The 16,265-nt window shown below is 34.1% G+C and overlaps 2 protein-coding genes across 4 annotated transcripts in view; one reads left to right on the top strand and one right to left on the bottom strand.

Annotated features, from left to right (window-relative positions):
- LOC113230030 overlaps window positions 1-3,742 on the bottom strand; it is a 9,758-nt gene extending 6,016 nt beyond the window's left edge. Inside the window, exons 1-4 of the mRNA XM_026463759.1 lie at window positions 3,297-3,742; window positions 1,941-2,267; window positions 1,611-1,760; window positions 409-514 (exon numbers count right to left, since the gene is read on the bottom strand). Of these exons, the coding sequence (XP_026319544.1) occupies window positions 409-514; window positions 1,611-1,760; window positions 1,941-2,267; window positions 3,297-3,727 (1,014 nt within the window). The 5' untranslated portion in view covers window positions 3,728-3,742. The remainder of the gene's footprint in view (window positions 1-408; window positions 515-1,610; window positions 1,761-1,940; window positions 2,268-3,296) is intronic.
- Window positions 3,743-5,826: 2,084 nt separating this feature from the next.
- The window catches only part of LOC113230271 (protein scarlet-like), a 22,897-nt gene continuing 12,458 nt past the window's right edge, over window positions 5,827-16,265 (top strand). For all 3 annotated transcript variants that reach the window (XM_026464124.1, XM_026464125.1, XM_026464123.1), the window contains exon 1: window positions 5,827-5,896. The gene's annotated coding sequence lies outside the window, so the exon portion shown is untranslated. The remainder of the gene's footprint in view (window positions 5,897-16,265) is intronic.

The following is a 16,265-nucleotide window of genomic DNA, read 5'->3' as shown; positions in this document are numbered from 1 at the left end:
AAATCATTTAAGGGGCAATGTATAAGCTTCTATAACAAGATTCCGGTTGATATACAAAATTTGCCTTTCTCGAGGTTTAAAACTATAGTGAAACAAAAACTTTATACTAAAGGTTATTATACAACTTCTGCGTACTTGGATGACAAAAATCCGTGGTAGTAACCCGTTTAGCTCATGGAGGTAGTCTCGATCTCTGATGTTTCAAATAAAAAAAAAAATATTGTAAATGCTATTTACAAAGAGCAACCCCTTCTTTCTGAGTTTCTTGCTCATTCTTCTCAGGGGAATCTGCCTTACGAATGAGCGGTAGAGTTTAACCATTGTGACGATTTCAAGTGTAATAATGCTTACCTATGAAATAAAGATTATTTTGAGTTTGAGTTTGAGTTTGATACAATATTAACTCACCCGCAGAACACGGATCTGCCCACATAAGCACACCAATTCTAGTCTCTGTTTGCAACCCCAGGGAAACGGTTCGTAGCTACCGTTTGTTACTCGCGGACACGGTTTCCTCCTCGCAGTCATATAACGGCTACCGTTTGCCACTCGCGGAACACGACCTGTCCATAGAAACCCTCTCAAGTCATATAGCCACGGCCTGCCCATAGAAACATAGGTACCAATTCTTTTAGCATCTGATGGCTGCACCGCTCGGCACCGATCTGCTCTCACACTCTCACTTCATATTTAAGTATTCAATAGTTTATCCATGCTATAGTAACACTGCTTTCCAAATCCTCAATTTATACCACGAGGTCACTTTTTCCACTTCTGAACTGTGAGGTTTTCATAGTAGACATAGAAATGAGACTAGTGACTTTTTTAAATTTATATTCAATCTTTCACTATAAATGCAAACGAAACAAAACGTTTCTTCTCTCTTCTCTCGTCACAGATGTTTTTTGTAATGGCGGCCGCCCGTTAGCGTTCCGATCGATCATTCGATGACGATCATATCGATTTATTCCTTATTTTGATAAAACTTATTCTTAATGAAGCAAAGTTTTATAACAAAATAAAATAGCTTAATAACACCATTCGCTAACAATAGTAATAAACACTGTACTGTCAGTTGTTGGCCTTTAATGTATATTGTATACATACAGATAGGAGGCGGCACATGCCTCAACCATATTTAAATGTTTATCTTTTAGGCGATGGGAGAGGCCAAAGTATGAAATAAATATGAATAATAATATTAATAGTATTAGTATTGGTACAATAATTTAATATAATATCAAAAAAATTGTTCGTATTAAAAAAAATGTCATGTACATAGCAGATTTATTTTATTATTTTAGTGTTATAATATTATTGTAAGAACTATTGTTATATTGATAATTAACACGTAGATATCGTGGGCTTCTAAAAATGTGATTTACCGAACTCCAGCTCACATACATTTTATTAAAATAGTTACTATGTTGCGTGTATCCAAATTAAGAATATCATAGACAAGAGAAAGTTCAGTGCGTCATAACATATCAATCAAGTTACTACTTAGACCGACACCTCTACTTGAAGTTGAGAAAAAAAATGTGTTGAGAGATCTGGTGGTGTAAGAGTAAAAAATGCCCGCTAAAATATAAACAACAACCAGAACTTACGACATTTCTTGTTTCTTGATCCAAAGAACGTGTTTGAGGCGTTGTTCGGCTATTATTTTGTTAAGTTCGGCAGTTTCTCTCATGGCTCTGAATACTTGGCGCTCTTCTTTTAACGAATCCATTTTTAATTGCTGTTCTGCTGCTGTATATCTACAACAAAGCATTAATAACGAAAAGCCACTGAATGAAAGTACTTAAAACTACTAGGTTTGAAATGTAGAAACCAACAAACGATATCTGTTTATAAATAGCCGACAATCAATGTTGTTTTATACAATGATTTTTGGGCACAAACTTCAAAGATTAAAACAGAAAAATGTATGCACTCACCTGAAAAACTGTTGAAAGTCTCTATGAAAAGGATTTATATTGTTCAAATCTTCAAAGTAAGATGGCTCAGTGTTAGCAGAGACATTCTTAGTAGCATTTCTTACGTCATCTTGGAGTTCATATTCAGTTGGTTGCTCATGCTCAGAATGATCTGACGATATTGAGGATTCGAACTGACTTTGACTGAGTTGCGACGGTTCATGAGTCAGTTGCGCTGATTCGTGACTGAGTTGTACTGAATCTTGTGCTAAATCATTTTGAGCTATATTTTGGCTTGGCTCTACCTCCATATAGCTGCTACTGCTGCAACTTGCTTGATGCTGCTCTCTGGAAGAAGCAATGCGTTATTTTACATACACAGATACTGTCACGCGCGTACGGACTTTTTGTTTTTACGTAATAAACAGGTTCAACTGAAGTGGAATCCACGCCCGAAGGAACCTGTGTTGATACAATCACCGGCCCAACCACCTCCTCTCTGGTTGCCTACAAGATGCCTCTTCACGCCTCTGAAGGACACGCTTGGACTCACATCACCAGAGAGAGGGAATAAATACATGCTCTGTAATGGAGGCCACCAAACTTTTTAGTAGGGACGCGATAGAATACGGCAAGTTGTACGGCGGTTTCTGCGGAGGTCAGCACGATTGCTTTAGACGAGGAAAGAGTAGGGTGGAACTAATCTTCAATCGCTACGTTTAGTAGCACTGCCACCTTACCAATTTCTGCCGCCAAGCATTAATGCGAGCTTTACTGCGTTTTGAGTTTGAACATATGGGATTTGTCAACTTATGTCTCAAGGTGACGGGTGCAGCGGCAGTGCCCCTCAGATCTTTGCGATTTAAAGCCCTGAGTGGCACTGCGACTGTTATGGACAGGCTTGTCGCTTACCACCAGGCGAAAAAAAACGTACCGGACGTACCGCTTTTATACACGCCCGTTTACTGTTGACTTTAAGACTTCACGTTATTTCAATACGAAATTAGTATCAATATTCCTATGACCAACCAATAGTTGTAAACGGACACAGGCTTTGTGTTAATATAGCTAAAGTACATTTCTTAACCATATCTTAAACCAATCTATAATATTTAATCTACGTGGTCATGCCATAGGTTAGCAACCAACAGAATTAACAACGGCACTTGCCGATGTCTGCATATTTGTTTAATTTATACTGTAGAAGACGATTTTAGTAATTAAAAAAAGAATGTCATATTACGAACTATAAACAGTTTAAAGCAGTAAAGCAAAAAATTACCCCGTTGTATATAACTTAATCATCTAATTTATAAAATGATTACGTAAATACGATTGCTATTACTATTTAGACCATTAAACACTATAAAAACTTACTCGTCGATGCGTTCAGCCTTGATTTCCACATTCGTTGTTATTGTTTCGTTAAGGCCCAAACTCTCTCCTTCGTGCTTTAAAATGCCATCCTTCACTAAATCCAAAATGTTACACACTTCCAAAGATTGACGCGTGTACTTGTGAACATCGGGCCCGTTCAGCGAAATCTCTTCACGCGCTATACGTTTCATATTCTGCCATTGAGTCTTCACTTTCTTGATAGAGCTCCCATTAAATTTATTGCCGAATCTAGTCGCTAACTCACGCAAAATTTCATTCCACGCTACGTCTTTCTCTTCCGAATGATTAGGACCGTTGTTAGTTTTATTAACCACAACTTCCTTGCGCTCCTTAATTAACTCTAGAAGGAACTGCTTCTCATCAACTGACCAGTTCGGCGTTCTGGAACGACGGTTAGCTATCTTCCCCATTTTTCGCGTCACTTCTCTCGGGTCGTGGTTTATCTTTTGCAACGATTTGTTGCAAACGATGCACTCGACGTCCAAAATTATCGGCTTCCACATTTAAAAAACAATTGAATGACGAAAACGATTGAATACTTTTGACAGCGCTAACTTCGAATGAAGCGCACTGTTTAAAAATCTATTCTGGAATGAGGTTCTTTTTAAAATTTGTTCGATGATTGAACTAGTGCGAAATAAATGAAATTAAACAATTTCCATGAGGCAATGATTTACAGCCGACTTTATTTATTTATCATGAAAATTTGCTCTAATTTACTGGCAAGTTGTGACGGAGCTCAAAAGTTAAATGTTTTAGTCAAACTCTTGTGAGTTTTCATTTTAATGATATGACATCTCCTTGGTTGTTTTGTTAATTTTATTTTAATTAATTTTGTTTGATATAAACGATTAGTCATTTTGAAGTTTAAATTATAACAATCTATGTAAACAAATAGTAAAAATTTTTAGGAAAGTGTTGATTAGAATGCAATTAAATTAGTATGTTTATTGAATAGTAAAGTTTTTGTCTAAAACGAAAATTATTAGAGATGTTTTCAAGTCAAATTATAAGAAGATATGCGTTAAATTATGCAAACAGGTCAGTAGCCAATGGGAAGATACAATTTCGTTTATAAATAGATGAATTTATTTTTCTCCGAAACTGGTTCCGAAAAAATTCCGCAGTTCAACCAACTCTACGGTATTGATTTCCAGAAACATCAGCTAGAAACACGTAGAACTATTTTAGAACGGTTAATTATCAGAAATTTCGTTATTTACTTGGCCGAATATAAACGAATTGCTAATGTATGACGTCTTCGCTTTATGGTTGTGTTTTGAACAGACCTGTAAGGCTGCGTGAAGCAAAAGCTGTTGCCGGCCTACAACATTAATCAATCACTTGCGGTAGGTGTATACCTAGTCGCATTCGAACGGAAAATAAACATTACGAAACACCTATGAAATATAATTAATATATTTAAATTTCTTAAACTTGGGCAGATTTTTAGTTTTTTTAATCTCGAATAACGATTTAACTTCTAACATTAATTATTGAAATAACATTTCAGGACGTGAATAAATGCCAAAAAATAATAGGTACCTAACACTAAAACTTCGGGATGATACGTAGGTGTGAAAATGCCATTTAATTGTTTTGAATTGTTTTTTTTATAATGACAAGTGAAGAGACGAACAAGTCGTGTGTCTGGTAGTAAGCGACACATCTATCCATAACAGTTGCAGTGCCACTCAGAGTGTTAAATCGTAAAGATCTGAGGGTCACTGCCACTGCGCCCGTCACACTGAGACATAACACATGTGCCTGTAATTTCACTAGCACCCTTACCCTTGAAAACCGAAACGTAGTAATGCTCGCATTAGTGCTTGGCGGCAGAAATAAGTACCTAAGTACTTCCCTGGACGAACTTTCACAAGGAGCTGGACTGTTACTAAATACCTATAATAAATGCGAAAGTTTAAAAAGTTAATATCCATTATCAGTCTTCCATTGACTTTTTTTTCTCCAATCCTTGAAAGATTGTGTAATAATTACTGCCCTGCTAATTGTAAATGCAGTACCTGCAAAATAGCGGTTCGGAGAATAACCAAGAAACATATTTTTTAGATATCTAAGCAATTAGATATCTAAAAATATGTTTTTCATGTTTATCTGCGAACGGCTATTTTGCAAGTGCTGTATTTACCATTAACGGAGCAGTTACTCCATTACAGATTATACAGGATACCCCAGGACGTGTCAGGTGAAATTTCGTACCTTTCACTTTAAGTCTTTAAATTACTATTTCTTTCATATATAAAGCATGTTTAGTACATGATTTTCTTTTTATAAATGCCATGTAATAAATCCAGTAGTTAATTCATGAACTTTTCTTGTCCCATCTCCACATGTAGGCACTTAATATCACCGGATAGTTGGCTGTAGACGTTGAACGTAAGCACACGTACTACGACACGCTTTACGAGCGGAAAAAGAAAAAATAAAAACAGAGACCCGATGTAAAAAAAAAGATATATTTAGTGTAAGAGAGAGTGGTGATTTGTGAATTTTAATACTACAGAAAACCAAGTTTTTTTCGAAGATTTGACGTTGCGTTTTCAGCGAGTTTTTTAAAGGTGAGTGTGTAAAGTTTCAATTATTATAAATTAATAACAGATCTGGCCTTTTTAAAATTAAAAAAGGTCAAATATAACAGAAATAAATCGAGGTGTACGTTATTAATGTATTAATGTACGGTATTAGATAGTTTTATGTCATTAATCAAGTTTCGAGTCTTGTATTTAAAATTCGTCACTTAAAAAACAAAACCATTCAAGTGATTTCGAGTAATTTTAAAGAATAATGAAAAAACTGCATATTTGTACACTAGAATTTTTAGACTTACAGTTCGTAATAGGTGCTGAATTTATAGATAACAAATAATAGTATCTGGTTTGGTTACATTCTTTTAAACTGATATTCACGTTTTATTTTTTAATTAAAGGGCATTGTTTGCTAAGCGACGAATTTGCTTGGTACCACGTAACGAAAAAGGCCACAACTTGTCATAATTCATTTCCGTAAATATTGAAAACACTTCCATTATAAGATATTTTTTGTTGCATACCCCTTTCCGGCTCTTAAATTTCTATCCTAGGGTTGCTTGGAAGAAATTGCTACTTAGCATTAAGGCCGCCTAATGTACATAAGCTTACTCTGTGATATTTATATTACTGTTCTGTGTTGGCATAGACGTTTGGTAACAGAGATTCTGTTTTTTATTAATTTATGTATTTTTGGTTCACCAACATTTATTACAATAGGACGTACAAAATCTTCCTTTCTTTCTTTCTTTCTTCATCTTACCTATAACATAATTAATTACTATTGAACACAGCTTGTAAAAACAAAAAAAAATGTATAGAAGTATAGTTTCACTATATCCACTATAAAATAAGTATAGTTCCACTTCAAACCTATTGAAGGCATTGTCTTTTTACTAACATGTACTAAATAGTAATTATAATTATAAACTAAACTAGGTTATATCAATTTTTTAACCCATCGTATCTCAACGTTTGAGACATACAGTGTCCTTAACAATTTTGGTATTGTAGAGCGTTCTAGAGCCACAGCTACTGTACAGTTATGTTTTCATACAACATTTAAAAAAATATATCAAATTCGTTATGGAAAAAACATGGAAGACCGACAAATAAAAATTCGTCAATATTGTAATAACTTTAGGTAACAAATTATTCAATTTAGTTTCAAATACTTTAGTTCTTTTACAGCGTCTTGTAATTTATTAAATAATTATGAGGCTGAATTTCGTCTCATGAATGTCGAAGAGAATTACTAAGAAACGTGGTAATTATGTAAAATATCTTATATAATGTAGAAGATTGAGAAGTAAATGTGGAGCAGTTCTATTGTGTCCAACCAAAACACTGTAAGTTCATTACATCGAATTTAGTAACAGTAGAGCTCCGTGTGAAAATGTTCGTCCAGGGAAGTACTGGCTCTTTACCTATTTCTGCTGAAAAGTGTGTGAGCTTTCTTTTATTAATTACTGTGTTCCGGTTTTGAAGTGTGAAATTACAGGCACATGGGACTTGTCAACTTATGTCTCAGGGTGCCAGACGCAGTGGGAGTGCCCCTCAGATCTTTGCGATTTAAAACTCTTAAGTGGCACTGCAACTGTTGTGGACAGGCGTATCGCTTTTCAACCGGAGCGCGACTTGTTCGTCCCGTCACTTAGTATCATATAGAATCTTTCGCCTGTTACCAAGGTAATACAAATTTATTAGTTGTTCAACAGGTATAGCGTATTGTGCAAAGCAAAATTGTAATGGCTGGATAGAATTCTTTAATATCTAATGTAACAAATTAAAAATTATCTTAATTACAAATCGCGAAGACATTCCGACTAAATATTCCTTCCTACACAAATACACCAAGCTCGCGTTTAACATTGCATTCGTCTAGCTAGCCCGTTTGTTATGTCAATTTAAAATTTGTAACAAATTACAAAAAATAATAAAAACGGAAACAAGATTTATAGAACCGTTGGAAACATATTTAGTGGCTCCAAATTATTCTACACTACTTGAATAAGATGATTGGAATATGTCCAATTAATAATATACATAATAATATTTACCACATAATACAGATAATATGTATAATAATAATATAATAACGCACACACAAATTATATTATTGTAAAAGAAAATTAATATAAATTAATATTATGTTATTTAAATTTTTTCTCAACAAATACACAACGGGCAATATATACCTGTAATAATCTTAAGGCTTCAGTAAATAGAATAGGGTTAGAATTAGTTTAATTTATTCAGATTTTTGTCATTTACTGTGCCTGTACAGGGGCTATAATGAACTTAATTTTTGTTACCTACCACCTTGTATATACACATTATGGTATGTAATAAACGATTGAGTATTGGAAAATAAAAATATAATCCTTTTTGCAACTTTTTTCTCTAAATGCTATTTTTGGTGTTACAGTGTTTTTGTGATTTGATAGGGTTAGAGTTCTTTATGGAAAAAGTAATTCTGCGGTATCTACCCCGCATGAACTTTGAATACGAAAAATTAAATTCAGAGTTTTTAAAGACAAGACTTGCTTGTTTTATTTATTATGCAATATTGCGTTATAGTATCTATATAACCATATTGTCAATGTTTTTAATGTGGTTTCGTAAAAAATTCCATAATGATGGCATTTAATTAACTATCCCATTAATGTTACCACTAAAGACTGCTTAGTTATGCGTTTGATATAACCGTTTCGTGGAGCTGACGAGATGTTGTTTATTATTAAGATAAAGTCTTCTAAATATGAGTTACAAAATTGGCCACACTTATAATATTGTGCAATTTCTTACTAGGCAGGGTACGGCAAAATGGCGATAGTAAGAAAACTTAAATGGCTTTGGTATTACGGATTAAATAAGACATATCAAGTAATGTAAATAATATTTACCTATTTATTTTTTTATATGGACAACAAATATATATAACAATAATAAAATGACATTGATAAGATAAATCAACGGTAGCAAAAAATAACCAGCTACCAGCAAAATCACGATTATATAGTAGAACATTTTAAAAATAAATATTTTTACGGATACAGATATTTAGAATACATAATATATATTATTCTCTGAAGTTTTTGCTTTCATAATGCTCTACCGTAAAATCGTGTTTTTGCAGATAACCGGTTACTCATTACTGCCATCGAAATATAATATTACAAAGGTCAGTAAGTACCAAATTGTAATTCTAATTATGTTGACGCATCATTGTAAAGTAACAAGAAAGTTGTGCTGTTTATAATTTGCTAATAATTTACTTATTTGCTTAATAGAAAAGCGACATGTGTAATTTTATGTAATTTGCTAAGTGAGTTAAATATTCTGGATCTTGGATCAAAAGTATCCAAACCGGAATTTTTCATTGATAAAGCCGACATTCCTATCAGATGGTAATAAAAGGAAGTATTATTCTTATATGTTCGTAATAAATACGTAAGTAGCAGATTTCATATGAAGTACCTAATTTAAAAAAATATTAGCTTTTGTATTATTTTCGATGAACTACTAGAACATTTTGGTTGATTTCCGTGTTGTCATAGTCGTGACGTACCATATCGGTCTAATTTGTAAATGCCAGTATCAATATATTTTTTTTTATAATATTATCTATATATTTTCTCAACACTTTCACGGTCAGTACCACTTACTGGGTTGGGTGCCTGGAGACCCACATCACAAACTCTGCTTAGTTTGGGCTACAGTCTCCCACAATATATAGTAATATATAGGAGTACTATATAGGAGTACTATAGTCTGTCTTTTTTTGAAGACGGAGTAAAATGACACTTGCAGGGTTGCCAGTTTTCATAAAATTGTGAATAGTCATGTAGTTGTTGTCGACAGTTTTATCGATAAATTGTGAAAGAACTTAAAATTTTGCCAAAAATGTCTGAATTGTGAATGTCACGACGTTCCTTACTAATTGCGTTAATGCTTCCTTTTTTCTTATTTTGACAGTTGGCCTACTAGTATCGAAATATTTTTCTATTTATATACATTTTAACAAGAACAGGCGGATTTGATTATCTATGTTGCTTTAAAATGAAAAGTTTAAAATATGTCTCTTATTTGTATTTTTCAATTAAAAATACAAACATTTTTAAATGCAGTGTGTGTATGTATGAACTTACAAAAATTGACAATTAAAATGAACCCAACAGTTGGACGAACAATAGGCTGATGATGATACAAATGAACCAAGTTCGGCTATTTATTGTATAAGCGTCACCAACATTCAGTCGATAGATTTTTATCGACTACAAGTACTAGGTGCTTGCATGCGGGCAAAACTTTTGCACAATGAATTGTCATTTGACTCATCTTCAAAGACGACAAATACTAATAACATATATCTCTACTCTAATGCTTCTTTGTTATGTATTTATATTACTTACTATGAGTTTAACGTAAACTTAAATAATAATTATTAACATATCTTAGTAATCAGTCCATTTTTGTAGTTTCTAGAATTTTCAAACTTAAGTGGCACTTCTTTTCGGGTATGATTGACTATACCTACCTTATTATCCAGAAATTCATAACCTATAAAAGGGCCTACATTAACACACTTCACATTGCCTGTGTACAAAGTTCAACATGGTAGTACAGACGGTAACCTAACACCAGTGGTAATTCTACCACGAGGGGGAAAGCCGGCGATCGACCTCGTTCACCACACGTCTTGAATACTTCACTGGTGTCACTAGTGATAATAATGTCACGTAGATTGTAAACATATTCCATAGGCCCATATGCTGTAATATGTTCATATTATAGCATATTGGCGCCAAATTCCTGTTAGCTAGATCAAATTTTTTAAGTTTAGTGAATGTCACGATATTTTACTACCAAAATTACTACCACGACATACAATTTTTTTTTTTTCAAAAGTACTCCATTAGTTTGTTATGTTTACGTTATTAATAACAAAGATCCAACACTTCGAAAAATTCATTCGATCCGGCTTGGATTCGAACCGGCACTCTCAGGCAATCCGAGTCAGATGCTCTACCAATTAAGCCAAGAGACGATCCAGCAGACTTTACGAATTTTTGTGTGTGCTTCTTGCAGATATTTGTTTCTGGTAATTAACGACATTTTTGTTGTAGCGCCATCTTTGAGAAATAGGTCTAATTTGTTTACTTTCTAATACTTTTATGGATTGATTTTAGGCAAAGCATAAACAATTTTAATAAAATAGGGGTTGTGGTAGATGATCGTTTTAGTTGGCCGATACATATAGATGTTCTTTGTACTAGATTGCTACAGATATTAGACAGATTCATCATGCTTGCTTACTGTACTCCTCGTGCGATCCAATATGCCCTCTATCATGCTCTTGTTGAATCTGTAATAAATTACTGTGTGGAAACGTATGGTGCTCCAAATACGGTTCTTAAAGCTGTTAGCTGATAAGAAGGTGCGTAGAGAGTGTAAAGGAACGCAAAATTATGACATGTTATTTAAAATATGTAAGATAATTCCTGTTGAAAAAAAAATGTTTGCTTTCTCAAATATTATAAGAATATTTAAGTCATGAGTATAAAGTATCAAAAAATTATAAATATCGAACAAGACAAGCAATGATGGCTAGCTATGAAACTTTTAAAACAAATAACGTATATATTGAAAGAACTAAGGACTATTTAATTCCAATATTGTTTAAGTGTCTTCCGTCACACTTAAAAAACATTAGAGGTAGTAAAAAATCTGTTAAAAATGAAATAAAAAAACATTTGTTAAATACGTTTTAGGTAAATATTGAAAAACTGAATGTAATGTTTGTGTTTATACAATTTAAAAAAATCGCACGGTATAATAAGATCACATCTGCGAAATGTTAACTTTTCACTAGACGGGTAAAAAGATTCTACGAATGAAATTTGTCGACTTTTTATACTTAAGAGTCTAAACAACCTCAAATGACTTTGATTGATGCCGCATAACAGTGAAAGTGTTAAATAAATCACTTTGGAAATTTTACTTTACATACACCAATAATTTTTTAAATATCAACTGAATTAAATAGAACACGTATTCTATACGATATACATTTTCCAAATGGCTGTAATTTTGTTTGTAAAAAAATTGATTCTGAAATAAAGCCTTTTGTACCCTTTGTATTGTGGTCAATAAAGTTTAATAAATAAATAAATAAATAAATTGTCCCTGCTGCTTGACCCAAGCAAAATGAACCGTATTAGTACGGAAAAAAATTGAATTCGAGCTGAGGTAGATTCGACTCTTAAATAGGAGAGTTACATATAATACGTCACGTATACATAATTTCTTCCATGTAGTTATAACTTATAGATAAATGATCTTTTGACGTATGACTATATGTTGCTTTATTATAGCAGCGGTAGAGCTTCTAGTGAGAGAGTTTGTCCAAAGCACTACTGTTTAGTACTTTTTAAGTAAACTTACCTATTTCTGCCAGCTTTTAGCATTTAAGCAGTAACGAGAGTATTACTGCGTTTCAGTTTTTGAAGAACAAATGTGGTGGTGAAATTACAGGCACATGATTCAGATTCAGATTCAGATTCATTTATTTCTCAAATATGACATTGCAGTATAAATTGCACTACATGTCAAAGTATAAGAAATTATATTGAGATCGTCAGACAAAAAGGAAAATTATAAGAAAAGCACACAATAATTAGAAAATTAACAATTCATTATATAATATTGTTGTCATTAAATTACATATCAAATATCATTCTCCATCAAGGATCGTCATAAGTTGATAATTATACAAGAGCATGTTAATGCGGTAAAAATTAGAATAAAAATATAAAAATGGAAAATACTGAATTCGTTACAATTTAATGGGACTTGTTACCATATATTGCAGGGTGACGGGCGCTGGATAAGGCGCATAGATAAGTGGACATAGAGAGTTCTTTATGTACTCCTTGTGAAGGAGTTCGTCCAGGGAAGTACTGCCACCTTACCTATTTCTGCCGCCAAGCAGTAATGTGAACATCACTGTGTTCCGGTTTTGAAGGATAAGGGTGCTGGTGAATTTACAGGCACGTGGGACTTGTTGTGTCAGTGTGACGGGCGCAATGGCAGTGCCCCTCAGATCTTTGCGATTTAAAGCTCTGAGTGGCACTGCAACTGCTATGGACAGGCGTGTCGCCTACCACCAGGCGCACGACTTGTTCATCCCATCGCTTGGTACCATAAAAAAATCAAATAAAAAAAACAGCCAATAAACCTAAGTATAAAAATGCTTAAATATCAAGTTTTCCTTTAAGCTGTAGGTTTTACATTTATAATGCAATTATTTTGTTAGTAACAAAACAGTCTAGACTAAGACTAGACAAGCAAGCTTACAGATGATATTGAACCACTGTCTACGAGAATAGACTTTGCCTCCCTATGCCTGTTCTATCGCCTGTGCAATGACCAATGTTCTGAAGAATTGTTTGACATGATGTCAACAGCAACATTTTACCATCGCACCGCTCGTACAATCTCGTACTGTACGGTTTCAAAGGAGCTTCCTCCCACGTGCAATTAGGTTGTGGAATGAACTCCTTATAGGGGTTTTTCCGCAGAAATACAGCATGGTGTCCTTCAAAAGAGGTCTGAAAAAGGTCTTAAAGGGTTGGCAATGCACACCAAACCCCCTGGTGTTGCAGGTGTTCATAGGCGATGGTGACTGCTTTACATCAGACAGGCCGTAGGTGTGCTTGTTTGCTGCCTACATAACATAAATCACCTGTTGTACATTATCTTACTTTGTGATTCTTTGACATTACTGTTCTGTTTGTCATTGTAATTTTTAATGTGCAATAAAGAATATTTCATTCGTTCATTCATTCATTCATGCATTCATTCATTCATTCATTCATTCATTTCATAAATCAGTACAGAGTACTAAAAGAACCGACCTCAAAAGTTCGTGAAAGTACATCTATTTGCCAAGTTTTATTGATATCGGTTACCGGAAAGTGCGTTAAACCGGCTTCATCCCCTAGTCGTTGTAGTAGTTGGAATATTTTCTAGAAATTTAAATAGAACTACTAATGTGGTACCGTCTTTCCTACAAAAGAGAATTATCAAAATCGGTTCAGAAAGTTATCGCGAAACATACATACAAAAAAACATAAAGTCGAATTGCGAACGTCCTCCTCTTTTTATTATTGATACAAATATCGAACAAACACAAAGTAAAATACCTCCGACTGGATTCGAACGAACAGCGTCTGTTTGCAAAGCAAATGTTCACAAACGCGTCAAAAGCACCAAGATAAAAGATAAAGAACAAAACAATCTAGCGTAAGATTTACTACAACCACGCATATGACTTAAGTTTGTTCAGCGTGTTGAAATCAAGGCATTGTTTGAAGTTTAATTCTACTTCATACATTTAGCAGGACAGTGTAAGGTTCGTGTAATAAATTATTTACTCCTTTATTATTTTCCTTGTATGTGATGTATAGATTTTTTTTTATGATACCAAATGACGGGACGTGCAAGTCGTGTACCTGGCGGTAAGCGACACACCTGTCCATAGCAGTTGCAGTGCCACTAACTTTAGTCCCATGTCCCATGTGCCTGTATTTACACTTTAACCGCCGCCAAGCAGTAATGTGAGCCCTCGTACTGCTTGGCGGCAGAAATAGGTAAAGTGGCAGTACTTCCCTGGACGAACTCTTTCACAAGGAGCTCTACTGCTACTAAAAATATCCAATCGCAAGACTGTTTTATCTTGTCTTGTATCATTCCACGCCCAATGTTTTTTCTTTACGATAGAAGCAATCATTAACCAACCTATAAACAACGATGCGACAGCAATTAATCAATCGGTTCCGAAAACAAGTTTTACTTTGCTCTTTCATTCTTAACATCGTATACAGGAACAAGTACCTACGTAAGATGAGGTCACCTGACCACAAATATCGAATGGTTATAAAAAACAGACAGGCCTTGTTCAAAAATCATACATTATAAAAATAAGGTTATCTTTATTCACAAAAGCGTAGGTAAGTAATAGGACCAGGTGGATCGTTTTTAAATCCATTTTGGACTAGTACATCAAGCTGTAAATATTGCACATCGGGAAAATCCGGAAGCCACCAAAATTCTCGAAAGCTGTTGCCGTATCTTTTTTTTATTAATGTCAAGTAACGACCAAATTGTGCGCTTGATGATAAGCTACATTAGCTACACGCCTGTCCATAACAGTTGCAGTGGCATTCAAAGTTTTAAATAGCAAAGATCTGAGGAGCACTGCCACTGCGCCCGTTACCCTGAGACATGTGTTAGCAAGTCCCACGTGCTTGTATTTTCAACAGCACCCTTACTCTTCAAAACCGAAACACAGTAATGCTGACACTACTGCTTTTCAACAGAAATAGGTAAGGTGGCAGTACTGCTACTAATAATTTATTCTATAACGTATTGCATTAGTAACTTACATATTTATGACAATTTAATATGAAATTTTATTATTCAATATCCAAAGTAAAAGTCATTGACAACTTTAATATAGTTTCTTATTTTTCGTTGTCATAAATGCATAATATTTACTGATATTTTATTATTACTACGTAGTAATGTAAACGACAACAGCGTTCAGACATATTCGTGGATTCCGAGTTTTCCCGATGTGCAATATATACCACCTGATACTGTCCTACTGAACCTTAACTTCTTAATATTGTAACCTTTTGCATCCTTTAATTTTCTATCCTAATGCTTACCAACTCACGACTTATTCGTCCTGTCACTTGATAATCATAATTTATAAATACAAGTACTTTCTAAATTACAAATGATGCAATTATTTCCACCAATTCACGAAGAAGTGTCAAAATCGTCCTAATGTATTTCAATTGATGTATAACGACAGGAAGACATCCCGTTGGAGATATTTATTAAATAAGTACAGAACACTTTATTGGTACATTAGCTAGAGTTAGTTGGTATATTGAACTGTGGAGGTTTTATCTCTTGGTAAAATGCCGCGCTAAGTTTTTTGAAAAAATGTAGTCAAGTTAGCTTCTTCCTCTTATTAGGCATCAATTTATGCTACTACTTGTTTTGAAAAAGCAAGTTCTAATTATGTAGCTACACGACATACCTTCTAAATATACAACGCATCGTCCGAAGGTAGGTAATAACCTTCTTACTTTGTATTGACATGTTAAAAATAAAGATATTTACTTGTTCAATGTACAAAAGGAAGCTTTATACACACATTTATACATATAATACACACTTTAGATTGGTGCATAAAATAATCGTTGTTTAATAATCAAGAAGGTAATGAAACGAGAATGCGTGCTTGCTTCGTGTATGCGTGCGTGCGTGTGTGCGTACGAGCGTGCGTGCGTGCGTGCGTGCGTGCGTGCGTGCGTGCGTGCGTGCG

The sequence above is a fragment of the Hyposmocoma kahamanoa genome, unplaced genomic scaffold (assembly GCF_003589595.1).
Source record: "Hyposmocoma kahamanoa isolate Upper Pololo Valley unplaced genomic scaffold, ASM358959v1 63, whole genome shotgun sequence".
Taxonomy (NCBI): domain Eukaryota; kingdom Metazoa; phylum Arthropoda; class Insecta; order Lepidoptera; family Cosmopterigidae; genus Hyposmocoma; species Hyposmocoma kahamanoa.
The sequence above is the reverse complement of the archived record's forward strand: the minus strand, read 5'-3'. Positions and strand labels throughout refer to the sequence as shown.